The sequence below is a fragment of the Ictidomys tridecemlineatus genome, chromosome 4 (assembly GCF_052094955.1).
Source record: "Ictidomys tridecemlineatus isolate mIctTri1 chromosome 4, mIctTri1.hap1, whole genome shotgun sequence".
NCBI classification, from domain to species: Eukaryota; Metazoa; Chordata; class Mammalia; order Rodentia; family Sciuridae; genus Ictidomys; species Ictidomys tridecemlineatus.
In genome coordinates, this window is record NC_135480.1 from 117,380,304 (window position 1) to 117,407,555 (window position 27,252).

Here is a 27,252-nt window from a genome sequence, read left to right on the forward strand (position 1 = left end):
GGAACTAAATTAAAGCCTAATAACTTAAGTCCCGTCTCATTTTTGTATGTGGGAGGAGATCTAAGGAGAATTTGAGACAGAGTGATTCCTGTAATAAGTCACCTTTGCTCTCAAGCGACATTTCGCGTGCCTGTCAAAGAACTACCTTCCCGCGGTCAGACATCACTCGAACATTGTATATATCTGAATTTCATGGTAGCCCAATGTCTATCGAGTTAAAATGAAAAGGAAAAAACAACCAAAAGTCTTCTGAGAACACACGGATTTTACGGAATGATTGGGCCGGAATTCTGCTGGAAAGAGTCGGGGATGCCATGTCAACTAAGGGAGCACTGCACATGCGCACATGAGCAGATCTCCTGGTGGTTTAGCGGCCGGAGAGGGAGAATAAGGTGTGCGCATGCGCATGGCATCTCTTTCCCATCCGGGCCGAAGCTCGCCTCCCCCCACCCCCGCCCCGAGCCGCCGAAGCACCTCGGTGCGTTGCACCGCGGGAGGCTGGGCAGGTTGCGGTGTTGCTGGCACCGGGCGGTGGAACTCTAATACACGGCTCTGCTAGGCTGCCCTCCCCTGCATTGCACCGCCGACCCTCGCCTGCTAGCTGCAGCCAGCGGCTCCGGCTTGCATTGCTCCTCCGTGCATTGCTGCTCCGGACGCTGCAGCCCGCAGCCTCCAGCCTCACCCTGCCTTCCACCTCCTCCGTGGAACACGCAGTCGGTGGTCGCCCAGCGCAGCGGCGGAGCCAAGCTGCGGTGCCAGTCGCCGAAGGCGCTGCCGCAGCTGGCCCTCTGGCCTTCTGTCCCTTAGGGCAGCCCGCTCCCTGGAGGAAGGGAGCGGTCCTTACCTAGACCTGCCCTGTCTGGCGGTGAGATGAGCTTCTTCGGCTTTGGGCAGAGCGTGGAGGTGGAAATCTTGCTGAACGATGCGGAGAGTAGGAAGCGAGCGGAGCACAAGACGGAGGACGGGAAGAAAGAGAAATATTTCCTCTTTTACGACGGAGAGACAGTCTCCGGAAAGGTGAGCCTTGCGCTCAAGAACCCCAACAAGCGCCTGGAGCACCAGGGTATCAAGATCGAGTTCATCGGGCAGATTGGTGAGTGGACCACCCTTCCCCCCTCGCCCCCGTCCACCCTCTGTTGGAGCGGTTCAGACGGGGCTTGGCTCGGAGTTGGGGGCTGGCGGGGACCAGAGTGTTTCAGGGCCCAGCTCCAGTAAGGCCTGTCACAGTCGCTTGTCATCTGCAGTCTGAGGCCTGGGGCTCAGCCACAAGTCCCGCCCGTGGGTGACTCCCCCTGCGTTACTGTCTTCTCTGCCAAAAGTGACAGCGCAATGCCAGGGAGGTGGTGACAACCAAAGGCGGGAGATAGCGCCCTGCCATGTGGTCAGATGGGCACCTGGCCTTGGGCATCGTTGTATTCTCTTCACCATGCTCCCAGCTTTGCTACCTGCCCCCAGGATTTCAGAATGAGGTGCTCTGGGCATAACCGGCAGGTGGGTGTGTTAGGGAGGAAACAATTTTTCAATTCTGGCTTTCCCTTTGCCTGGACAGCTATAGCTGTCAGACCCAAAGTTAAGCTGCACCCCAACTAGTCCCCTTTTTCTCTATAGATATGGTGTGGGACAAAAGACTCACCCGTTCTGTATTATCTCAGTTCTAAACAACCTATCTTGTGCCTGTTTTGAAAAAGAAGACGTATAATTTTCTACCTCAATCCAGCTGCCTAGTATAGACTATTTCTCAGACTTCTATTCGAATGTTGTTCTTCAGTCATCTAATTTTCTCCTTAAAGCCGAAGAAATGATGTTTCTGAAGCAGCAATTAAATGATCAAAATTTATTTTTCAATGCTCTGTAACAATCTTTGACATGACTATTAACTATTACTATTAGAACTAGACAGTAAGAGGCAGTAATAAAAAAATTTGAAAGCTGCCCATCAAAACTGGATTCTAATTCTAAGATTATTTAGAGACTTGTGTGTGATTAAAATGCTCAGGCACTTCTAAAATAAATGTTTTTTGTCAAGAGATCAGGAATAGATTCGAAGTAAATACTCTGTGGGCCATAAACACCTGTGGCAGAGAACCATGCCCTATACACCATGCTGCTCATATGACACTGTTTTTAGAGACTTCCTTGGGAAATATTATTAAACTCTCTCATATCCTCAGAGTTCAGCAAAGCATTTTCTCTCCTCTCTTTTATAGAGGTAGGAAACACTGAGAGAGAGGTAGGAGAAACCCAAGAAAAAGGAGTCCTGGCAGACTGGCTCTGAAGTCCACCATCTAACCCCAAGCATTTTGCCTCTGGTACTTAAGAAAATAAATTAGGTTGAGGACTGGCTGATCCTATAGGAAACTTTTTTGCTGTTATTTTAAAGGCAGACTATGAGAGGTTTGTTACTATACCAGAAAAGGGGCTGAAGATTAGGTTTCACGCCTTTTGCTTTTCTGCTACTGGTTAATGACAAGGTTTCTTAGTAGCAGTGCTGTTGACATTTGGGGCTGATAACATTTTGTTGTAGCAGAATGTTTAGCAGCATCTTCAGTCTCTACCAACCAGACACCAATGGCATCCAATTCCACTTATAACCAAAAAAAATGTCTTGAGATGTTATCATATGTCTACTAGAAGGTAAAAATCACCCCTTGTAAAGAACCCAGTATAGATTGGATAAATACAAAGCATTTTATGACAAACATATAAAATAGTCAAGAAATTCTTCCTATTGATAATAGGTATTTTAAAATAGGAGTTTTAAAGTTATCACTTCTTTGCCTCTGTAATACTAGTGTAGACTGGCATGTTTAAGCTGTGTCTGTACTGCCACTCCAAGGTGGTATGAGCTTCCTAATATGTGGAAGATAACCAAGAATATCCCTTGCCCCAGATAATATAAAATGCACCAATCTAGAAGGAACAGTATCAAAGTCTCTCCCTCTGGTCTAAATGAAAAGGTGGCAGAGGAACTTGTTTGGTGTCTCTGGCTTCTTGTCCAACTCCTTAATCATCCTTACCAAATTTTTTGTTATTGCTTTCACTTATAACTCTTTCTGGGCTCCTGGGTACTCTGGGATAAGATGGCTATGAGATTCTGGGGAGTATAGACTTCTCCCTGAGCTTCAACTTTCTGAACTGTAAGGCAAGGATAATAAAATCACTCAGTGATTATGTTGAGCATCTTAGGGAATCATGACTCACACCCCTTATAGCTAGTCCCTTTATAAAAATAATAGCAGCTGAGGTAGCAATGTTTCCATTTTACAAATTCAATTATAATCATTTATATACTGCTTTCCCCCTATATTTCCTATATCCTTTCCCAATAAGCTTATCATGTCTGCTTAGAGGGAGTGCATATTTCAGCCTTTGCTTTAAAATTCTTGCTTCTGCATTGTGGGTAAGTCATGTCTGGTATAGCATAGAGAGCCAATCCCAGCTATGTGCTAAAAGAATGTAGTTTTTTCCTTATCTGCTCTAAGAGAAACCAAAGTTATTTCATGAAAGAAAGTTGTAGAATAATAGGGGGTGATGGGTGATTTTCTTATTATTTGGTTTTTCGATATATTTCTTGATCAAGAACAAGGCATTAGATAAAAACCTTCTAGTTATATTTGATGTAAACGGGAGTTTCTGTTCCTAAAATTGGTAGTAAAGTCATACCAGACAATTTGGAGACATAAAGTGACTTTTCTTAAACTATTATGTTTTTATTTTATTCTCCTGGCTCCCCTGAAGAAGCAGGCCATGAAGTATTGTGTCATCCACCTAAGACAATCATTATGCACTGACCTCAAGGCACTAGAGCGAGGCTCGTGGGTAACTTCACTGAAATTGTGGTCCTGTGGTTTTCTCCTTCATTGCCTTCTTTGTGTATCAAGTGGGTGGATCTTCTGCTAGTTTGGAGGAGTGGCAATATGAGTGATACAGAGGTATAAGAAAGTTACTGAGTACTGAACCCCTTCAACTGATTTTAAATAGGGTTTTAGAGGAAGTAGAACTTTTATCCCCTATTGCTTCTCACTCTCTGGTAATCTCCTCTGCACCTATGACTTAAGTGTCAATTTATATTTTGATGACTCCCAAATGGTTTCTTTGTCCTGACAGGAACTCTCTTCTCAGTTTTACTTGTCTTTCTAGCTGCCTGCAAAACATGTCTGATATCCTCAGGTACTTCACAGATATATTCAAACAGAAACATCTCTGCTCCCCCTTCCTACCCCATGGTGATGCTTCTCCTGGTGTTTTTTTTTTTTTTTTTTTTTTTTTGTGTGTGTGTGTGTGTGTGTGTGTGTGGTGCTGAAGATTGAACCCAAGGCCTTGTCCAATGTCACCTGGGTCCATTTGACCACAGAAATGTACAAGTCATTTGGAGATCTTTATGCATCCAGTTTTCTTCTAAATTTTGGTCCTCTTCAATGGCTCTGTAGTTTATTTTAAATCTGAACTTTATTTTCATTCTTCTGCTACTCCCTTTATTAAGCAGCTTCCTACCTGATATTCCTGCCTGTGTTTTCCTCTCCTCGAGTTTATATTCAGTAAGGATGAACTGTAAAAGGCAATTGTAACACTGTCAGTCCCCTCCTTAAAGTTCTTCATATTTGACTCCCTCTTGGTTCAAGGATAAAACTATGAGCTGGCACCAGCATCTTTCAAATTCATCTCTCACTAACCCTCACCACTTGTATCTTCCTCAACATATCCTATTCCTTCTACAATCTTGAGATCTTCACTTTGTATATTATCATCTTTCTGCAAAGTATGACTTTTTACCCACATATTTTCTCATTCTTTCAAGTCAACAAACATCATACCCATCTGGAAAGCCTTCCTTGACTTCCCCAGGCTAACTTCCTCCACTGGTACCTCTTTTCAATCAGGATATGCCTTAATAAAACAAAACAAAACAAAAAACCTTTTCTGTCTTCCTCGCTTGAGAGCCAGAGATCTTCAGTCATCATTATTCTAGTGGCTAAACTTTAGACCCAGTGGCTAACTCATAGAAGATGCTGGATAAATATTTGTTAACTGGATACATTGGTCGGATCTAAGAATTTACAGAAATTGTTCCCTGGATTTTTTTTCTTATCTGCTCCAAGAGAAACCAAAGTTATTTCATGAAAGAAAGGGAGTAAGCAGGTTTGCTTTGCTGGTTACCATTAAGCATTTGGACATCCCACTATGCTTGTGGTGGAGGCATTAAGGAACTAGGCACAGCTCTTAATCAAGACCACTGAGGACTCCAATGATTCATAGCTGGTATGTACCCAACAGAGCAGCGTCCTCACTGAGAGAACTGTGATAAGAAATAAAATCACTAAAACTAATATCAATTTATCTGCTTTTGCATCTTTCTTCAATGACACTCTTATGTCAAGTTGACGCTGATCTCTTCCTGTATGTGAGAAAATAGGAGTTGTTAGAACCACGGTCCATTTGATCCTGCACTGTCTACTCAGATCTAATAGTTTAATATGGCCCTTATTATGAATGTAGGATCTTATTTATTCACTTACATTGTGTATGTTTTTGTTATCTTCAGTAAGTTTTTGAATTACATTGGTACCCTCCCAGTACCTAGCATACTTTTTTTCCAGTCACTTGGACTGTGTAGTGAAGCAACCTTCCAGATCAAAACCTGAGGTCTAAGATCTAGTCATTCCACCCAACTAATGGCCCACATTTTTAGAAAGATTAAGTAAACAGCAATGAGGGAGGAACTGAATTGTTAGAAGCAAACAAAAACATTTCTCAGCTTGAATCCTTTGGGGAACACTGGTGAAGGATGTAAGGCAGACCTGACCCATCTTGGAGACTAATGGGGTTAAATAAACCAAACATAATTAGAAAGTCAGACCTATAGAGGAGGGCAAATATGAACATCCCTATATCCCAAAACCAAATAGATATTAACTAGTTTTTAAAAAAGTTTTTAATAAACTCAGTACCAATCAAACCTATACTTTAAAAATCTCCAGAGACTTTTATTTTAATTCATTAACCCTCAAAATACTAAGTGAAAGGCAGATTGAGATTAAATGGATTGATTTTGGCCTAGTTAGTAAATTACCAGCTGGGCTTGGAGTAGAGCTGTCTCGAGCAGAACTGGGTATGGGAAGGAAGCCCAGAGGTATGATTGCTCTTGCAGGTTTAGCAGGGCTGGGAGATATGAGCAGGCTATGGCAAACACAAATCTTTACCAGATTACCAGCCTGCAACCAGGCTATTAAAATCAGATGTAAAGGAGGCTTTTGCTGATTTATATTTCTTCTAAGACCAACATGAAGCCTGGACTGTATGTGATCCTAGCCCAGTAGTGAGTTCCAGGGTATCTGTCAACAGATCAACTTGTGATGTAAATCTGGCTCAATTTCCTTCCAAAGTGGCAACTTCATTTCTTGTTCATTGCTGGCAAATTTTACCATGAAAATATCCTAAGTGTGAAAGTTATTTCCTCCTATTCAACTGAGAAGAAAACTAAAGAAAAAGAAGTTACCTTGGGGGGGAAAAAAAAAGCCAGTATCTACTTCTAGCCTGAAATGTATGTCTCTGATGGCTTCATGGTTGGGAAGAATTAGGGATAGCTTATCATTGCTTCTTTAGGACAGTTCACTGTCTTTTTAGGCTCAAATCTCTTTTTAGAACAACTTTGGACTTTCTGTTTTAATTCATGCAAGACAAAACCAATCGGCAAATAGCTTATGACTGATTAATTTAAAAGGCCAGTCCAGCACTGCTCAGATCACATACTTGCCACTCTTCTGTGGCATATGATGGAAAAGCTGATGTTAATGTGTGATAGGAAGAAAAGAACTAGGGACAAAGTGATGCTATGCAGGAAAGGACTTCTTCTGCCCAAGTCCCCTGCAGGCAGAGAGCTTCTGCACTGTTGCTAAGATCCTCAAATACTGGCAGCCTGCATTAGTTCTTATATTGCCTTTGGACTGTGTGGTCACATTTGTGTATTTTTCCATTCTTCTTTTCCTATCTTCCTCTTGACTTTATTATTTACTACTTAAAGTTCATGGACATTGGAGCCTTGCTCTGCCTGCTTCTGTCCCCTGGAAATAGGGCTGGAATCTAGCACATAGGAACTGAGGCACCATGTTCCCAAGTTAAGAGTTCACGTCTCACATAGAAGGCAGTACCATCAACCAGGGCTTAGGTAGCAGTGGTGAGTAAAGGAGTCCTTGTTGCTGGGGCTGGCTGAGTGTCTGTTTCTACCCTTTCAAAGGTTTATTGTGGGTAGGGGGTGAGAGGACAGTTTCAAAGGTTTATTGGGGGTGTGGGGGGGAGGACAGTTACTGGATTGCTCACTTTTCCTGAACAGTTTCCAGCTGTTGTCTCCCTCTAGTGGATTTATGGATGATCACTCACTACCCAGAATGTTGTCAACTGCTGAAACCATTTAGTGTTTGAAAAAGAAGGGAATAATTTGTAATAAAAGACTGGTCAAAGTGTAACTACATAGGAAAATCTGCCATCAACTATAGCCACATAATACATTGTAAATTCATATGGAAGTGGAGTGAAATACCAGAGGGGTGTTACAGTCAGAGTTAACTGTTCACCACTGCAGGGCCATCTGGAGATAAGGGACTCGTCTTTAAAGGGCTTTCAGTCCAAAGTGGAAAAAAAAGACTGTACAGCAAAACTTATTATTTAAATAGCAGACATAGACAGACATAAAATAACGTGGGACAAACGATAGCATGAGCTTATCATGAATATATATCAGAAATGTTTTGTGAGGAGGATGAATTTAGAGCTTTGCTTCTCAAATGTTGTATCAGCACCTCTTGAGAACTGGTTAAAAAGTCACATCTTCAGACCCCACCCCAGGTACCTGAATCAAAAACATTAGTCCTGATGCCCAGCAGTCTGAGTTTTAATCAGCCTTCTAGAGGATTCTGATATACACTGAAGTTGGAACACCACTGATTTATAGTTTGAGGGAGTAACATTAAAACTTTCATGTTAGGTGGACCACATGCTTGCCTTTCTGAGTGAGAGCAGCAGCTAGTGGATCTACTTATTATTAACTAGATACTATTCTAAATCCTTCACCTACATTACCCTCACCTCCTCACAAAACCTTATAAAGTAGGTTGTGTTATTATCCTCACTATAGCCAATCATAAATACAGATGTAGTTCCAGAGGAGGCCTGCTCTAATCTCACTCTCTAGCTGTAATCCAGACATGTTACCATGCAACTTCTCAGTTTTCTTCTCTGTTAAATGGGTGATAAGGCCTGATCCATCTTCTTGCAAGATTATTGTCAGGGGGCTGGGGTTGTGGCTCAGCAGTTGAGCGCTTGCCTAGTACCTGTGAGGCCCTGGGTTCGATCCTTAGTACCACATAATAATAAATAAAGAAAATAAAAGTATTGTGTCCAACTACAACTAAAAAATAAATATTTAAAAAAGATTATTATCAGGATAATATAGTTATATAACTATGAATGTACTTTCAAAAATTAGGAATGTAAAAGGATAATCAACAGTGAAGGGATGGATTCAGGGAAAAAGAGAAAGCCTAAAAACAAGGAGAGAAGGGGTCTGTTTGGGGGCAAGCCCCTTCAGAAGAGTGGCACCTCCACCCTGAAGTGCCCTCACTAGGGCCTATGTAGCCCTGGTCTGATAGGGAAGGCATTGCTCTCTCTTCAGAACTCTACTATGACCGTGGGAACCACCATGAATTTGTGTCCCTGGTGAAGGACTTGGCTCGGCCCGGAGAGATCACCCAATCGCAGGCCTTCGACTTTGAATTTACTCACGTGGAAAAACCGTATGAGTCCTACACAGGACAGAATGTGAAGCTACGGTAAGTTGTCACTGCTACTTCTCCACCATGCCCAGAACCTGCCCATTTGGGTGAGGACCTGAAAATATCCCTGTTTCTTAAAATCTATTTATGTGGGTATCAAGAAAGAAAGTGCAAGCTATGATGTACTGGTAAATATTCAACAATGAGTGCTCCAGAGAAAAGCTCTTCAGTTTGTAGTATTTGTCAGTTTCTGTAGTCAAGTATTGCCACCATGGCCAATTTCCAGTTGCCAACCTGGTATCCCTGAACACAGAGGTGAGGAGAGATGTACAGTAGCGATTTTTACATAACGTCACCATCATATAGAGTCACAAGGTGTACATTTCTTCAAGAGCAAAGAACATTTTGAAGTCTAGGAAAATAATTAGGAAACGTTGAGTTTTTAGTATATATTACCCTTATTTTTACTATAATTCACTTAATTATAATTTTATGTCATTTAACTTTAAATATTAGCTGTGTTTAACAAAATTCCTAAAAATTCAGTAATCAGCTAAACTGGCCCCAGCCACACCCCAGGCTGGGTATTAGGACATACTGACCCCCATCTAGCTCTGGCACACAACATCATGTGATCTCGAGCTCTGTGCCTTACCTTTATCACTTGAAAAATGGGTAATAGATTTGAATTCTAATTCTAGATCTGTCCTCTCCATCTTTGGGGGGAATGATTAGAAAATAAAATGTAACACAGTATAACAAGGTCTTTAAAAATTAATGAATAGAACTGAGGGTATAGCCCAGTGATGGTCCTGGGTTTAATATCATGAAATAATGATAACAGTAAAAATATCAATAATTAACACATTGTAAGTACAGGGGATTGTTTTTACTGCTTCATTCTTAGAAATGCTGAGGATAGGGAGTGATGCCAGGGCCTCTGGGGTGAAAAATTACACAACAGCTAAGGTTTAGGTGCAACCCTGAGATTATGTGATGTCATTGGGATAAAGCAGACTCCTCTGTTACTGAACACATGATCCCAGGTCTTAATGCGATACCATCTCATCAATGAGCTTGTTTTATCACGTGAAGGCCTAGGTTTGGGACAGTACAGAGTATACTAGACCTGTGCCTCCCCTTGTCATTCACCCTGTTCCATCAGCAGTGTCTGTATATTCTTCTTTTTAAATCTTTTCAGAGAGGGAGGTATAATCACTGCGCACTGACATATCACCACTAAAGACAGTGTTTCCTCATATTACTTTGAAAAGGCAATAATAGTGAGCATCATCTAGATGGCACTTAAGTTGGCTATGGAACTTATTAATTTTTTTCCTTGTAGTAGATTTGTCTTGAGTAGTTTTATGTTAGAAAGAAAGGTGTTGGAAATAATGGTGATTTCTTAAAAAATTAAACATAGGGCTCAATGTTGAGCATGTGCTTAAAGTGTGCTAGGGCCTGGGTGCAATATCCAGAGCCACATGCACAAAAACATTAAATATATAATTACCTATGATACAGAAATTCCAATTCTAGTTATATATCCAAAAGAATTGAAGACAGGATCTGAAACAGATATTAATGCATCCATGTTCACAACAGCATTATTCGCAATAACTAAAATAACTAGGACACAACCTAAATGTCCATAAGTGAATGTGTAAATGCAATGTGGTATATTCATACAGTGGACTATCATATAATCTTTTAAAAAGCAAATTCTATTATACAGTAAAACTTTAAGGATAAATATTAAGGACATTATGCTAAGTGAAACAAACCAGTCACCTTTTTGACTGATCAAATATGGGATAATTCTATTTATATGTAATATAATTTGACTAAAATAGTCAAATTAATAGAGAACAAAAGAAGAATGGTGGTTGCTAAGAGCTGAGAGGAGGGTGAAATGGGGACATTACTGTTTATTAATGGGGGACAGATTCAGTTGGTGATGAAGGAAAAGTTCTGTTGATGACTGATGGTGATGGTGCACAACAATGTGAATGTACTTAATTTCACTGAACTGTGCATTTAAAAAAGAGTTAAAATTATAAATTTTGTTATGTGTATTTTTCCACAATAAAAGAAATGAAAGATGTATGTGTAGATGAAGACTTTAAGATTCATATTGAGAAAGAGAAGAGGTAAAGATGGGAAAATGTGTTGAGGACAGTATAGAAAATGTAAAATTCCACTTGTAAATTCCATTCTGAAGTGTGTATTTTAAGTGTGTATCTTATTACACAGGCAGAGGAAAAGCATAAAAAGATTGTTCTGAACTTTTTTCCTTTGGTTTTAAGCATGGGAATGATTCTTTTGTTTTGTACCAGGGATTGAACCCAAGGGCACTTAACCAATAAGCCACATCCCAGCCCTATATATTTTTTTATTTTGAGACAGGGTTTCACTAAGTTGCTTAGGGCCTTACTAAGTTGCTGAGGCTAGCTTTGAACTTGGGATCCTCCTGCCTTAGCCTCCCAAGTCACTGGGATTACAGGCACGCACTACTGGGCCTGGCTCTTTGTCATCTTAGTAGAGGAAAAAGCTCCGGACCTGAGCAACCAGAAAAGGGTTAGAAATTTCCAGGCATATTGGCTCATATCTGAAACTCTAGCTACTCAGGGGAGGATAAGGCAAGGGAATTGCAAGAATAAGGCTAGTCTAGGCAACTTAGAGAGACCCTGCTTCAAAATAAAATTTAAAAAAATGTTTAAAAGGGTTAAGAACAAATGTCTTGGGCAATGTGACAGTTATTGAGATGACTAAAAAGGATTGCCAGGAAGCATTTAATACCATACAGAGGACAGAGTCCAAATGTGAAATTGATTTGATGAGCGATCTTTATAACTTTCACTAGCAATGCTTAAGCATGCCTTGAAGATTGTGTTGTTTACAAGAAAATATAACTAAAGGGCTGTATTCTCCTTTGTAGGATATTAGCACATCACATCAAGGAAATAGGGATGCTGGGGAAGGCAGTTAATATGGCTTGCTGCAGAGGTTGGCCTTGTTAAACCTTGAAGGGCAAGGTTTCTGTCTTCTTTCTAACCTGTTCCCAAGCACAGCAAACTCCTCTTCAAGGTTGAGCCAGAGACTTCTTTGCTATTCATAGTCAGACTCTGGTGCTTTACAAGAAGGTTTGCTCATCTTGGAAAGCCGTTTTTTCCTTCCCCACAGCACTGGATTACAGTATGTGAATTAGCCCTTTCCATGTGTTCTAATTTTCAAGTTTATTTGCCAATCTCTCCTAGTGAGTTTTAAGCTTCCCATGAAGCTACATCTTATTCATTTTATGCCCAGTACAGTACTTAGCTCAATAAGTTTGCTGAATGGATAGCTTACTTAATTTCTTTATTTCCGATTCCCCTCTTTCAACCATGAGGAACTTGAAAAATGTTTATTGATTGAATATAGTTAAGTGAACAGGCATGTGGATATAAGTGTGTTATGGAAAAGATCCTTGTATTCAAAAATATGGGAGTTAGTTGAAGAAATAAAACCTGCATGTGAATATATGGCAAATAGAGGTAAGGGTCATGAAAGACCTAAGAATATCATACTATTGGAGTACAGAGGCGAGATATCACTTTTACTTAGAGCAGAATTCTTAACCAAAGCCCAGGCTCCTAAAAGGGATTTGGGAAGATCTTTGATCTTCCTAGAATTATAGTTGCAAAATTTTGTGTATAGGTGCATATGTGCAGAATTCCCTGGGAGAAGGGCCCATAAATTCTTAAAAGGACAGAAAGCCCCAAAAGATTAAGAACTACTGTAAGGAGTTCTCTTAAGTGGGTCAGTTTGCTGCCTATATCTAGGTAGCATCTGGAGACTGGGAGTGTTTATTCATGACAAGCTCTATTTCTTACAGTTATTTCCTTCGAGCCACTATCAGCCGCCGCCTCAATGATGTTGTTAAAGAGATGGACATTGTAGTTCACACACTCAGCACATACCCAGAGCTGAACTCTTCTATCAAGATGGAAGTTGGGATTGAGGACTGCCTACACATTGAGTTTGAGTACAATAAATCCAAGTAAGTGTCCTGGGCACCAAGGTTATGGAGTAATTATTTAGGGAGGTTAAGATAGAACTTGATCTGAATGCAAACTGACAAAGAGCTCAGTGTCACTGCTTCATGTGACCTGCTTTGGGGAGGAATACCACAGTGAATATGTTAGGCTGGTTACAGATAGATGGAATAGGAAATATAAACTTTTACTTTAAACTATATTTAATTAAAATGGTATATTTAAGTTAAACATCCTAAGATGCTTTCAAATTCAAGCTAACTTTAAAATTGTTTTAGATTCAATGTAAAGCTATTTCTTTCTGTGGTTGATAATAATCAGAGAATACAATTCCATTATCATTTGTTTCCTCACTCTCTTTAGAAATCTAAGTGAGGAAACCAAACACTGACAATGGTTTGCTAAAATGAATTGTGGAACGAACACCTGATATATTTTTATAAAGGTCTTAAGATAGCTTTATTTTTGCTGGCAAGTTGTGAAGCTGTGTATGTATTAAAACTGTTTACTATAAAAATATCAAAATATTTAATTGCTTATAAACCACAAAACTTTCTGGCAATCTGACAGTTTCAGGGCCATCTTTTTTTTAAAAAAATAGTATATTCCAGAAAATGTTTAAAAATCAAATACCTGAAAGTGAAAAGGATATTCTGGTTAGAGTTAAAAAAAAAATGTCAAAGTCTCTAATTACATTTCTCACTGTGGTTCCCCCATGCCCACTGTGAACCAGAGGCTAGGGGTAAAGGGACCTGAGTCAGATGATTTGCCTTTGAAGGGTAATGGAATTTTTTAAACCAGGAACATAGTTGATTCCTGGAACAGGCATGAAAGAAACATAGATTTTTTTTTCCTCTGTCCCTAGCCTGGAGCCAAGTGAGTCCCCATTGAAATGACTAGTATGGCCTGGAACCAACCTGGCTTGGCTTGGCCCACCTGTGGAACAGGGAATGGGGTGCTGAGAGGGAGGCTGATCTGGGCCCAACATGGGAATAGTCTTCTCTTTTATCATCACTGCCTCAGGGCTCTGTGTGGTCCTATACTGTGCCCCAAATACCTCATGAAGGCAGTGGCTAGCAACATTGCCACCTGTAAGAGCTGAAAATAGCCATTAATTGGCAGTGTATAAAAGATGAAATTTAGTGTATAAAGGTGCAGTTACATGCAGTCAGGGGATGAATATAGACCACTGCTCTTCTTGCAACAGATTGTATTATATGAGAATATATATAATTTATTTGTAGTAGAATAAACCCAAGACTAAGAATCAGACTCTATTCTGCCATTAAGAAATTTGGGTAAGTTGGGCACAATGGCGCATAACTGAGATCCTAGCTACTTAGGAGACTGAGGCAGGAGGATCACAAGTTCAAGGCCAGGCTGAACAATTTAGCAGGACCCTGTCTCAAAATAAGGACTGAGGGTGTAGCTCAGTGTTAGAGTGCCTGCCTAATATGTGCAAAGCCCTAACCTCAGTCCCTAGCACAGGAAAAAAAAAAAAAAGTTTGACTAAGGTTAGCCATTTTTCATAACTCATCTGAAAAATAAGGAGTATGGACTAGGTCAATGGGCTTCAGACACACACAGTGTGAGGTGAAGGAAAAAAACAGGGATCAGGACCCTTAGATCTTCCTCCTTCCTTCAACTATTTTTAATGACCCTCTCACAATTATGCTTCTGTGTGAGATTTCATTTAGAAAAAGGAATGTTCCATTTGCCAAAGTTTAGAAAACTTTAGCATTCATGGTTTCGAAGCGTCCCTGTGAAATGTTGCAGGTGATTTCCTGCTGTTTTTGCAAGTGTGCTGAGCTTTTCTACTCTATCTGTAGTCTTCCCAACAGACTAAGCAGAAGAGTGCTGTGAAATAGTGGGGAACACTCAAGCCTGAGATCCAGGTACCTGGGTTCACCTCATGTCTCTGCCCTCTGTGCACATCCTAGTCAAATGATCTCTCTGTTCCAACTTGCTTTTTTTCACTTGGATTATAAGCAAGTTAAATTCTGAAGTCCCTAACAGCATCCATGTCCCATGAGTCTAAACTTCAGGTTTGGAGTTTGCTATCTTTCTGCCATACAGGGCTCTGTCCAGACTGCCAGTGCTATGGGCTGACCTAAAGAAAAGTTTGAAGAGTGAGAAAGTGTTACATAATATGGCTGAATTCCTTTTAGTTCACAGAGCACAAGTCATTGAGCAGAGCCCAGAATAGGCACTGATGCAGAGGGAGGGAGTTCTACTTCTCTCATTCTACTATATGTGCCTGGTTTGTCCAGTTCAGAGCAAACTGAAATGTTTGCTGTAAGCCACTGAGGTCCACTTACCAAAAGACAGAAAGACAGACAGACCTGGTTCCTGTGTTTGTAAGGGATGGCCTCTTAAATATTAGAAAAACACACATAAAAAACACATACAGAAATATAAACGGTGTGTGCTGGGGAGATAAAATTGATGAACAAATATGAACAGGTAAAGTAGCATATATTATCCTTTGAATTGGCTGTAGAAGACACTTAAGATTTAGAAAGTATAAATACAATGTTCTTAAAAAAAAAGAAAGAAAAGATTCATGAAAAGAACATACTAGAAAACCATTCTACCACAGGAGTGAGGATGGGAAGACAAGGGAGTGTGCCCTGAAACTGGACCTCCAACCAACATGCATGGCCACGGCAGTGTGCTCTCTACACAAACAAAAAGAGGCCATCCACTATGCCAACATCTTACTTTGCTTGTCTTTCTCTTCCCCAGATACCATTTGAAAGATGTCATTGTAGGAAAGATATACTTCCTGCTGGTGAGAATCAAAATAAAGCACATGGAGATAGACATCATCAAACGGGAAACAACTGGCACAGGCCCCAATGTGTACCACGAAAACGACACAATAGCCAAGTATGAGATCATGGATGGGGCACCAGTACGAGGTGAGTCTCCTGGCCCAGGGCCTCAGCTGCTGCCTTTTCTCTTCAATCCTGTACAGAATTTTGGAAGGGCTTGATGGGATTACACTGTTGAGGTGAGATGTCCTTTTAACCTATGACTTCTTAATCTCTAGTTGTACTTAATGGATGCTGATGAGGAGGAAAAGTAAGGCTGAATCTGTGGAATTTCTGGTTTCTACCCCATCTTTGCCAATATGGAGAACAGCTCCATGTTGACTTCCTTTATATTATTAGGCTTGTATCTCAGATTTAATCTCAAGAGTTACAGCCTGTTAGAAAAATATTTGAAAAGTACTTATTTAAGATAATTTGAACACTTAAAGATAGTTTGAACTTTTTCCTATTGACATGCTGTCATTCTTTGTAGCTTAGACTGAGTTTCAGGCTTAGTAGTCATTTTTTGTTACTTAATTCAAATTCTGGTACAATTATTTATTTTAATTAAATTAAAATTTATTTTTGTGATGCAAATATAGGGTCTTGCACATAGCAGGAAAATGCTAAATCATCAGCCTCTATCTCTGACAAAACAATTTATTCTCTGAATCCATTCACCAAGTATGAAAGAGAACTATAGGCCACACTAACCCATACTACCAGGTGCTACAGACAGCACTGGGAACCAGCTAGAAATGGTCCTCCCCCAACCTCCATGGAGATAATTACATCTAGGATTAGTGGAATTGAATTTCTTCTTTATTTGGGAATCTGTAATTATTTGGGAGTAGCAATCACTTGTATTCTTCATTGACTCTGTAGCAATCAATGTGTCTTCTCATTTTGAAGTGCTTGCTTGGTCTTTCCAAGATTTTATTTCATTCCTTCCAAGAGTTCATCCAGAGTATTCCCACAGTCCATTTCATGTGGAAGGAGGTGTGCCACAGATTAAGCAGCCCACAACCCTGGGGACACTTCTCAGCAGATTCAGGTGTCATTGCTCCAGCCCCTTGAAGAGTTGGGGCCCAGTTTTTCTCTTCCTGATATTCCATTTTTGGACCAGCTCTGCAAGTAAAGCCAACTATTATTTCTCCTTGACAAATGAATTGGAGCATTGGGAAATAAGACAAAATAGCAGATAACTCAAAGATCACTCATATTATGGGTTTGTAATTTTTCAGTAGAATTTCTGACCTAATTTTGTTTCTCTTTATCTAGGAAAGGTACAATATCAGAGCTAGAAGGGATTTAAAATATTGTGTAGTTGGATTTTCTCAGTTTTCATGTGAGAAAATCAAGGTCCAGAGAAAGCCACAGGTTTACTCAGAAGTCATACAACTGGTTAATGGAAAACAAGGTCTAGAATGAGAATTTCCTGTTTTCCAGACCACTCCCACCTGCTGTCAATTCACATTAGAGTGGAGATGTATTCTGAGGGCATATAGTAACCAAGATGGAGGGAGATGGCATTTATAATTGCTGAATGACATAGCAGCTGGGGTTTGACAACTGCCTCTTGAAAACCCATAACTAGGCACTTTGCTTGTAATCAAAATACGCTTAACAATAACATCCCTGTGGCTTTCATATTCAACTGTTCCTCCCTGTTTTCTGCATCAGAATGGTGAGAGAATATTAAGAAGACACAGCAATATTGAAATGAAACTGGAGTCACATTTTTGCTTCAGCAAACTTCTGGGCTGCAGAATGCAGTCTCAAAAGGCAGAAGCATTTGTTTAGGGTTCATGCCATGCTCAGCTGGCATCTCACCTACTGTGGTCAGAGAGGGATTTGATGTAAGGCAGTGTAGTTCACTTTGTACCTTGCCCTCATTCCTCACTTTGCTCCTTTACAGGAGAGTCCATCCCGATCCGGCTTTTCCTGGCAGGGTATGAGCTTACACCCACTATGCGGGACATTAACAAGAAGTTCTCTGTGCGCTATTACCTCAACCTGGTGCTGATAGACGAGGAGGAACGGCGCTACTTCAAGCAGCAGGTGAGGTGCTTCCACCAGGGCCCTGGATACCCTGGGGACAAAACAGAAAGGATATCATTTCCATGGAGGAATCTGTATTTTACACTAAGCAAAATGGTAAAAGAGCTGCTAAGTCTGTATGCTACTTGTTATTTTTCCAAGAGCTAGAAATATTAAGTTACCCAGAATAACACAGCAGGAATGACGGTTCCTACTTGATACCCAGAGTATGTTTTCTTAGGCCTGACTCCTGCAACTGCCACACTGTTCTGACCTATACCAGGGATGGGAGGTACCTGCCCAAGATTCCCCAAAACAAATGTGGGTGCCTCTGGGAAACCCATCTCTGAGCCTTCCTCTTAGGTATCAAGTTGCTCCCTCTCCCAATTCTGCAGGAAGTGGTGTTGTGGCGGAAGGGTGACATCGTACGGAAGAGCATGTCCCACCAGGCAGCCATCGCTTCACAGCGCTTCGAGGGTACAACCTCCCTGGGTGAGGTGCGGACCTCCAGCCAGCTGTCTGACAACAACAGTAGGCAGTAGGCCTCTGGGCCAAGAAGCTGCTGGGCTTCCGCCCCAGCACCCCCGTCTACCAAACACCAGCGGCTGGGGAAGGGGGAGATGGTATGAGGCTCAGCTGACCGTTACTTGCAACCTGAAAACAATTCATGTTTTTGACTTAAATTCTTTTCTCTGAAGGACCTAAGGGGCTTGGGTTAGAAAGCAGTCTCCTTGGGATTCTGTGGCTGATGTAGGATAGGGAGAGGAGCATCCTGGAAGCTAATCTCTCCCTGGGGAATAAGTTGTCTGCTGAGGCCTTCCTCATGGGCTGCCTCTTATCATAGAGCCGAAAGCGTGTCCTTGGCTTCTAGTTCTCTGGGCTTCCTGATACAGGATCTGAACATGTCCCTGGAATTTAAATCTGCCAGCAAGGCCCTGGGTAGTCATTTTTCTTATACTCCCCTTGACTGTCCCTGAGGTAGTGGGAGGAGGATTTGGGCCTGTCCCAACTGAAGGGCAGGGTTGGGGGTAGATCAGGAAGCTACCTCTTTGGGCGTCTTGGATGTGGTGCTCTGAGGTTTCCACATGCCACCTTCTCTCTGGCCTTTCACTGCTGGCACCAGACACCTCCTTTCTGCATCTTCTCTGGCTAGTAGGAATGTTCTGAGACAGAAACCTGTGGAAGTGCCTGGGGTCATCTGTCCCTCACCAGTGAGAAATACCTGTGCGCAAAAAAGCTCAGAGGTTAATGTCATGCATGGATGGCCAAGAGGCTAAGCCAGGCCTACTGAGGAAGGGTCAAGGCAATGGCAACTGTCTGCTTCCACCATGTGACTGTGCTTGGCAACCCTGAGGTCTGGGTTGTTCTAGACACATTCTTCTATGTGCCCTAACAAGCCCTAAGCAAGAGAGTCCATTTTCTTTAAGAAGATATCCTGGAAAGGGGCCAGGATCCTTTTTGCTCTCTAACAGTGGACCCTCATCACTCCTTGTCTCTATCCAACTTCTAAGAATTGGGGCTTGATTTCAAACACTTTGAAATTTTGTTCTTACTTTCACCCCAAGATCCTTCACTCATCACCTACAAGATAAGGGAGATGAGGGCCCCAATAGCAGACTCTGATGCCACAAACTTCAGTAATTTGCTTGCCAAGTTACATCTTTGTCATCACCAGTTCACTGACCTAAGTTTAGGATCACTGTTTTTTTTTTGTTTAAAAACACAAATATTAAAAACTCTGGTGGATGTAGTTATGCTAAAGAAAGGGGCAGATTTTCCTATTGCTCTGTGCTTCGGCCTATAGTAGTTAAAATAGTCATTGTCTTTTCTGCCTCACTGGGGATGACCAGGAATTACTCTTCTGTTGGCTTCCCTTCCCTTTACAAAAAGACCAATCAGACCCCATTGGCCAATATTTGGTGGCCTGAGTTCTTGGTTATTTGGACAGTAGAGAATTTCGTTCCTATCTCATGTTTCAGTTAGTGCAGAAAAAGGGGAATCCTTGTTTTTTTCAGAAATATGTGCAATCTTAGGTCTTGACTGGGCAGGGCCCATGGATCAGAGTTGAGATGAGGGGAAGACATTTGGGATGACATGTGGTTGACAGGTGGCAGCAGAATCAAAGAAGGCAAATTTGTTTCCCCCATGCCAGACCCTGAGTTCAGGTGCGACATACAATCCCCATGGGAACAGCATTCCCATCCAGCTGCCCTTGGATTGTCAAGGCTGAGGCTTAAGCAGAGAGGCAGATTCTGTGCTCTTGCCTTTTTCAGAATATGAGATTGGGCTCTGGTGTGCCTCCCTTTAATAGCTGGTATTCTAATTAAAAAGCATTTGTCAATTCCTCTGCTTCCCAACTGATGACACAAATTCATTTCCCAACTTTTCCTAACATCTTCAACCTTCCTTCTGGGAAAATTAGAAGATAGAATTTGCTTTCTCTCAGGAGCTGTGCACAAGCCAGGTCTTATTTTCTCTGTCTTTTCCCCCATTCTCTATTCTCTGCCATTTGTGAAAGTGAGGGGTCTCCTGTTCCCCTCCTTTAAGGTCCCCAGACCTGGGAGTGTATAGGTACTAAACCAAGCAGTGAAACTTGTAATTAAGAAGCTGCAGTGTTTACATGTTTCTTAATGTGTTGTCTTTTCAATGGCTGTATTTTAAAAGAACACTTGTTTTAATGGTCTAATTAAAGGAAGCCCCTGTGGCTTTGGAGGCATTGTGCCCAAGGTCCACCAGGTTCTGTGGTCTTTTCTGTCTTACACTGCCCAACTCCTATCTTCAGGAAAGGTAGATGTCCACCCTAATTCCAATATAGCTTCTTCTCAGAATAGAACCCCTAGTGAGCAATGCTGAGCACTTTACTAACCACCTACTTTAGAATAAGTTCTTGGTTAAGAACTGCTGTAGGACCCAGAGCACTTAAAAGAGGCAGGCGAAGAAGGTTGGTATTGTGAAACTCCACATGTTTTGGAGGGTGTAACTGACCAAGGGACTCAGCCCTAAATCCTGCTATCTGCTATATAACTATGAACAACAATAAAGGCAGATGGTAGATGTGCCTTGGGTCTTCCAAATGACAAAGGGAGATAGCATGGAATTAAGAGATCTTCTGCAGTGGTGTATTCCACTATACCCACTTAAGTTTTAGAAGAAAAGCGTTCCAAATTTGACATTAAATGTTTTATTGAAAGAAGTAGGGAAAAAAAAAAATCTGTGTACACGATCTCAGGTAAATGCACACACAAGCCTTTACACACCATCCTTTGTCTAATAAAACCTCGCCATCTTTAGAGTAATGGTTTGTCCATTCCAGCAATACTGTTTCAGTTAACTTGGTTCCTTTTCCTCCAGACTCAAAATAAAATCAAACTCTTCTACCAAAAAGAACAAAAAGGAAGAATTAGGTTTCATGTCCCTTCTTTCTTGAACAAGGAAGTTAATACCCATCACTGATAAGTAATTTACATGTTGCCAAAATATGCATTCAAAAACTATGGAGTGTCTTACCAATGCCAAGCACTGTTGGATACTAGATACATAGTTATGGGTAACTCAGGACATAGTCCCTCCCTTGGTGCCACAGGTGAGGGCAGTGACTTAGAGGTTTAATACTTTGCCCAAGTTTAATCAGTTAGTAAATGTGAATTTGTGAGGTCATTTCTGCTATGTGGGTAAGGGAATGGGCCCACTCTTACCTTGGGTGAGGGGCTGGACTGAGAGCCTCTGGCGAGTGAAAAGAGCCATATTTTTTAAGGGGCCACCAGTAGCCTTGTGAGATTGGTGATAGGTTTTAAGCTCAGCCAGGGAGATGAAACGCTTCATCATTCGAATAAACTGTACATCTACCTAGGTGACAACAGTTTATTGAACAGGAAGATATGGTTATCCAAACTCTACCCACTGCATTTTTTTATTTTTTTAAGACATGGGTTTCACTATATTGCCCAGGTTGGGCTTGAAATCCTAGACTCAAGCAATCCTCCTGCCTCAGTTTCTCCATCAGCTGAGCATATAGTCACACGCATGCCATTATGCCCACCCACTGTTTTTACTGCTTGCGGGAGGCTCCCATTGGCAGCGCTGCTAATGTTCTGCTCTAACCTCCAAAAGTCAGTGTAATCTCATGTGAATAAGAGCTTGACCTAATAGCACCACACACCTTCCTCCTTCCTTTGTCCATCATTCCCCTCTCATGAAACAGGAAGAATTGTCTTTACCATGGACCATTTGGGGTTGTCCTCTTTGCTGGATGGGTCATAATGGGGACTGTTTTTCTCAAACTGTGTGTGGTCTGGGTAAGCCTCCTTCACAATCTGAAACCAAACCCAAAGTCTCCAATTATTTGCCTGCCTGGTCAGCTCCATGGCCAATCTTTAATACATATCTAACTTTGACTTCTTACCCTACATATTCTTACTCCATCTGCCTTGCTCTCATCAATCAGGATTCAAATATCTAGAAATAATACATAGCCTAAGGAAGTACAGTTAGGAAATCAATTATTTTTTAAATATAAAATTTTAGAAGCATATTCTAAAACTCAATGGTAATGTTTATCATTGGTACTTCCACCCACCGCACCAAATGCAGAGTCAATGATTTTATCCTGATAGCTTTTTTATCCTGAAAGAGCTATCAGGCTTGTTTCTGAGTGAGAAACCAAGGATTAGAGATGGAGAAAAATGCATGCTAATGGGCCTTAAATGAAGGCCTACCTTTTTCTAGTCCTTATCATATAGAAAGGGGCCACAGCAGTTTTCTCTCTGTTCTTCTGACTCTGGTCTTTAATATTACCAATTTATGGTATATCACTTTAAATATACATGAATAAGACACTTAGTAGGGAGAGAAATTTAGACTAAAACCTGTCCATCTAACCTTCATAAGTCCTACAATGCCTGGTTCTTTGCAGTTGCTATGGTAGAAGAAGGCTTCTTCCTCCAGCTTCATGGCTCTAAGGAAGTTTCGTGCCTGTCCCAGGAGAGAAGAAATAAGGATTATCCTTCCCACCAGTGGGAAGTACTAGCTTTAAACAGAAATTAAGTCTACTTTCATTAGTAGGGCTTTTCTGTTTTTAATTTCCCCTCAATTCATAAGTCTGTCCCCTTTGCTGAGACTCCCAGATTTATACCAGGACACTGGTTAGAACCAGGCCATTTGTAGATTTCATAAAGTCAGAGTAATTCACGTATTTCTGAAAACACTTTCAGGTAAGGATTTAAGTATTCTGGGAAAAACAACTTTGGCCAAAAGGTTCTGCAGCTGAACAAGTCACAAGAACCAGGCAGGCATTTATCCTGCCCTAGGTCTCAGAATTCCTGCCTTTTATTTGTCCTCTTACCTGGTAGTTACGAACACCATCCCAGCATGCTGTCTGCATGGGCTGTGCTTTGAGATCCTCAATGCTAAACTAGGTAAGAGAAAATAAGCATTCACTAAACAATCCTTGGCCAGTTAATAGGCATATTTGGAAGTGGACAGTCCCTTCCCAACATTTAGAGGTGCTACAGGCTATAATGGAAATATGTAAGTTCATCACAGAGCCACTGATGATGAGTGAATGTAGGTAAGCCTTGTGTTATACTGTTATCTCTTCTAATTAAAAGGACCAGTTGAATGCATAATCCAGATGCTAAAGTAATCTGTTGGTTCTCTACATTTTACTTATTAAAGTATTATATATTTCTTCTATAATATTTCTATTTGCATTTTCTCCAGGCTATCAAAATGGGTTTATATTCATTCCTTGAATATATACCAACTGCTGGCAGGGAGACACCTAGGAGCATGGCAAGTGGTAAGAATAAAGCAAGCTAAGATTGAGGTTGGCAAATTACAACCTTTAGGCCAAATCTAGTCCCATACCTCCTTTTATAAATAAAGTATTATAGGAACCAAATCTGTTTGTTTATGTGCTATTTGCACTTACTTGCTACGAGGGCAGAAATGAAAGAATATAAGACACAGTAGTCTACAGTATTTATTGTCTGTCCCTTTGCAGAAAGTCTGCTAGCCCTTGACTACATAGAGGATTCATCGAACAATTAAACAGATATAGGCTAAACATGCCTAATTAAAAAATATGAATGTTTTGGACTTTGGAGCATTTTGGATTTTAGATTATGTTTTGGATTAAGGATGTTCAATCTGTAAAGTCTAAACAAATATTCCACAATCCAAAAACTCCAAAATCAGAAACACCTTTGATTTGAAGCATTTCAGATAAGGGATACTCAATCTGTACTTGATGGTAATAAATTCTGTTGATTTTATTCATTTTTTGCCTTTCTTACTCTTTGAAGATGAGATGCTGGTGATGGAACCCAATGGTATCCCATAATAACCTTTCATTTTTAAAACAGCATAATGAGATAGGACAAAGGTACACAAGCTCACCTTCACATCTATACCTTTGTCTAGTCGGCTCTCTGGCTCTGATTTCATCAGCCAGTAGTTGCTTAGCTTCTTCCCACAGTTTTTAAAGACTGAAGTGTTCTGAGGGCTGGAGTTCTCCACTTTTGCTGATGCCTCACCTGAGTTCTCAAATTTGGTACGTTTTTCTGATTGCCCCTTCTTTTCTATAGGAGAAACAAAAAGCAAAGAACTATCAATGCTTGCTGAGTGGTAATGTGCTATTGTGCAGTTTACCCAAATCCTGGATCCTGCAAAAACTAGCTGTAGCCTCTAGTGTTATACAGAAAAAAACTTCAGTTATCTATAAAAACTGGAGAAGAATACCTGTCTTTCAGGATATATTCTGGATTATGATTCAGTGAGAAAAAAACACCTTAGAGGATTAAGACTAATGGGTCCTAGTAGCAGTCAATAAATGTCTCCTTCCCTCTCTGTCTCTTCTGTGCCTTTACTCTGGCTACTCTTTCCAGTGAGGAAACAGCCAAAAAGCTTAGAAAATTCCTGGCATTATAATAAATGCTCAATAAATATCTATTATTGTCATCATTTCATTCATCCTTCCCTCTTGCTCACTGTACTTTATGCTTGCCTTTTTGCTCTTCAAGATGCAAAGAAAAACTGGAAAAAAAATGATTCATCTGGGTCCTTAAAGACATCCGTAAAGACTGGGTTTTGTTCTAAGAGAATTAGAGAAAATGTGCCTGGGATACAGTGAGTCCTCAAAACTAATAGTTGTTAAGTTCATACTATATCCGAGGCCCCTAGCTAGACTTGGTGGCGCACACCTGTAATCCTAGAGGCTTTGGAGGCTGAGACAAGAGGACTGCAGGTTCAAAGCCAGTCTCACCAAAAAGTGAAGCACTAAGCAACTCAGTGACACCTTACCTCTAGATAAAATACAAAATAGAGGCTGGGAATGTGGCTCAGTGGCTGAGTATCCCTTAGTTCAATCCCGGTACCCACCCACCCCCAAATCTCTATCCAAGGCCCCAAGCTATACATGTTACTCTAACCCTAACTCAGTTAATCTACATAATGTGTGAGATATTCTATTCTTCAACTGGAAAATGTGCTCCAGATCACAATTCAGTTATGACAGAACCAAGATACGAGGTCAGGGCCTACCACTCTGGTCTGTCTGAATCTATGTTTAATGACTGACTGTACTGTACTGTCTCCAAGTTTAGTAAAAGTTTCAACATGTGAGGTTAAAAGATTAAATTAAATATCATTTATGGATGTCTAAATCTCTGGACTCAGCATACCTTCCTTGCCCAACTTCTCAGCAGTCCTTAAGAGTTAACAAGCACACTGCAAACACCATGTGTTATTAAATAACTATGTATTTTAGTCAATCTGGAACTCTTGCCATTCCTAAGAGTCACCTTCCACTGCTTTATTTCTGCCTTTCATCCACTTAGCATGCCATTCATCTTTGTGAATACAGAAGTGACATCACATTTTCTGGGTACTAAAACTTTGCCTGTAGAAAGCCTTCCTGTTCTTTAAGTCTGGACTCAAATTCCACTTCCTTCCCAAGGCTTTCCCTAGTATTCCTGGCTCTTCTCATACCTCCAATAATTCAGTCTTCCAGGCCCTTTCACTTACACCTGTTTGCGTTTACCCTTAAAAATCTTTATTTTTTAAAAAAATATTTATTTATTCATTTTAGTTTTCGGCAGACACAACATCTTTGTTGGTATGTGGTGCTGAGGATCGAACCCAGACGCACGCATGCCAGGCGAGCGCGCTACCGCTTGAGCCACATCCCTGCCCCCTTAAAAATCTTTAAATTTTAAAATTAAAAATTTTAACTGAGGCATAAAACATGTACACATCAATGGTGTTCCATGTGATGTTTTGATACACATATACATGTAATATTTAAATTGGGTTAAACATATGTCTCCTCAAACATTTATCATTTCTTTTTGGTCAAAACGTTCAAAATCCTTTATTCCCACTTTTTGAAGTGTACAGTATATTATCGTTATCTATAGTCACCCTACTGTGTAATAGCACACTAGATGTTCTTAATCCTACTTTAAATTTTAGAACCCACTGATCAACCTCTCCCCAACTTTCCCGTTTCTGGTAAGCACTTTTCTACTGTCAACTTCTACGAGAAAAGCCTTTTGAGATTCCACATATCGTACTTTTCCTTTACTTAATGATATCCAGTTCCATCCATGTTGTCGCAAAAGAATTATATTCTTTACCCCAGCGCATGCCACCCATAACGCAAATATCCTTAGTTCACTGGATGAACAAGCAAGCTGAAAGGGCGTTGGGTAGAACCTTGGTGGGAAAAATAAAGAAAATGAAAGGTGATAAAGGATGATGGGATAACAGACAAGTCTCAAAGGCTTCTCTCCACAAGCAGGAAAGAATATGAACGGTATTAAGCTGGCCCTAGAGAAACACTCTTTTGGGGGTCGCCTCTTTGCAGGCTCAGTGCAGCTCACCTGGGCCAGCAGCCCCAGTTGGTCTCTTCCGGGGTCTCGGCATGGTCTCTCTCTGCAGGGGGCTGAAATGAAGAGGGTTCTGAAATCCAAAGGGAGATTCAAAAAGGAACTCCACTGCCCTTCAAAACCCGCGCAGAGCAAGATGGAGACGTCGCGAGGAAGTCCAAAGAGTCTCCAACTTTGCTAAGAGCAGATAATTGTGTTTAAGGGTTTCATATCCTTCCTTCCGTTAACTGTGCCATTTCCATCTCGAATAGCCTGCCGTTAAACTCTTCCCAAGCATTCCCTTGAGCCCTGCTTTATCCCCTTAACTATTCTTTCACAACACCAACCCAAGCTCCGCAAAATGGACGGCCAGGTGCCCCAGACCCTCAGGGCGTCCCAGGGGCTTTGTGGCGGACACACCAACGTTGCGCCGAGGCCCCAAGCATTTCTGGGAGTTGTAGTTCAGTTGCCTGTCTTTCTGTTTGACATCACGGCTGCGAAGGCTTCTGAGGGACTACAACTCCCAGGGTGCAGTGGGGGCAGAGGCCGCCTGCTGCAGATCCTTATTGAAAAGAACGTCGTGGAGCTCTTGGGCTCACTGGCTCTGGCTAAGGCAAGAGCAGTGGCGATGTGGTGCGGATACCGGAACCTCGGGGTGCGCCTCGGGCGGTTGCGTTGTAGTCTCCCGTCCCCCATCAGCGGCCACCGGAGCTTGACCTCCTGCATCGATCGT

The 27,252-nt window shown here is 41.3% G+C and overlaps 3 protein-coding genes across 18 annotated transcripts in view; 2 read left to right on the forward strand and 1 right to left on the reverse strand.

Moving 5' to 3' along the window:
* The first annotated feature begins 412 nt into the window (after nucleotides 1-412).
* On the forward strand, nucleotides 413-20,390 carry Vps26b (VPS26 retromer complex component B). The gene is made up of 6 exons (XM_005337508.4): nucleotides 413-1,093; nucleotides 8,669-8,825; nucleotides 12,643-12,807; nucleotides 15,548-15,723; nucleotides 17,534-17,676; nucleotides 18,051-20,390. The coding sequence occupies exons 1-6, from the start codon at nucleotides 871-873 to the stop codon at nucleotides 18,195-18,197; spliced, it is 1,011 nt and encodes a 336-aa protein (XP_005337565.1). The 5' UTR covers nucleotides 413-870; the 3' UTR covers nucleotides 18,198-20,390.
* Thyn1 (thymocyte nuclear protein 1) lies at nucleotides 16,262-27,073 on the reverse strand. Of its 8 annotated transcripts, XM_013363863.4 has the most exons (9): nucleotides 26,867-26,997; nucleotides 26,535-26,596; nucleotides 24,052-24,233; nucleotides 22,997-23,065; nucleotides 22,534-22,626; nucleotides 21,873-21,968; nucleotides 18,701-18,877; nucleotides 17,626-17,707; nucleotides 16,262-16,743 (listed from the first exon to the last, which is right to left on the reverse strand). In XM_013363863.4, exons 2-8 carry the CDS (start codon nucleotides 26,575-26,577, stop codon nucleotides 17,666-17,668), a joined length of 702 nt encoding a protein of 233 aa, XP_013219317.2. In that variant the 5' UTR covers nucleotides 26,578-26,596; nucleotides 26,867-26,997; the 3' UTR covers nucleotides 16,262-16,743; nucleotides 17,626-17,665. The 8 variants fall into 8 exon arrangements, with proteins under 8 accessions (XP_013219317.2, XP_077903484.1, XP_077903487.1 ...); XM_078047358.1 differs by lacking the exon at nucleotides 26,867-26,997 and having other exon boundaries at nucleotides 26,535-26,675; XM_078047361.1 differs by lacking the exons at nucleotides 21,873-21,968; nucleotides 22,534-22,626 and having other exon boundaries at nucleotides 26,940-27,073.
* The window catches only part of Acad8 (acyl-CoA dehydrogenase family member 8), a 30,817-nt gene continuing 30,445 nt past the window's right edge, over nucleotides 26,881-27,252 (forward strand). For 8 of the 9 annotated variants that reach the window (XR_013438000.1, XR_013438002.1, XR_013438001.1 and 5 more), the window contains exon 1: nucleotides 26,881-27,250. Coding sequence is in view for 4 of the 9 variants with exons in the window: in XM_078047355.1 (XP_077903481.1) it covers nucleotides 26,881-27,250 (370 nt within the window). In the remaining 5 variants the exon portion in view is untranslated. The remainder of the gene's footprint in view (nucleotides 27,251-27,252) is intronic. The other variant, XM_078047356.1, reaches the window with a different exon arrangement.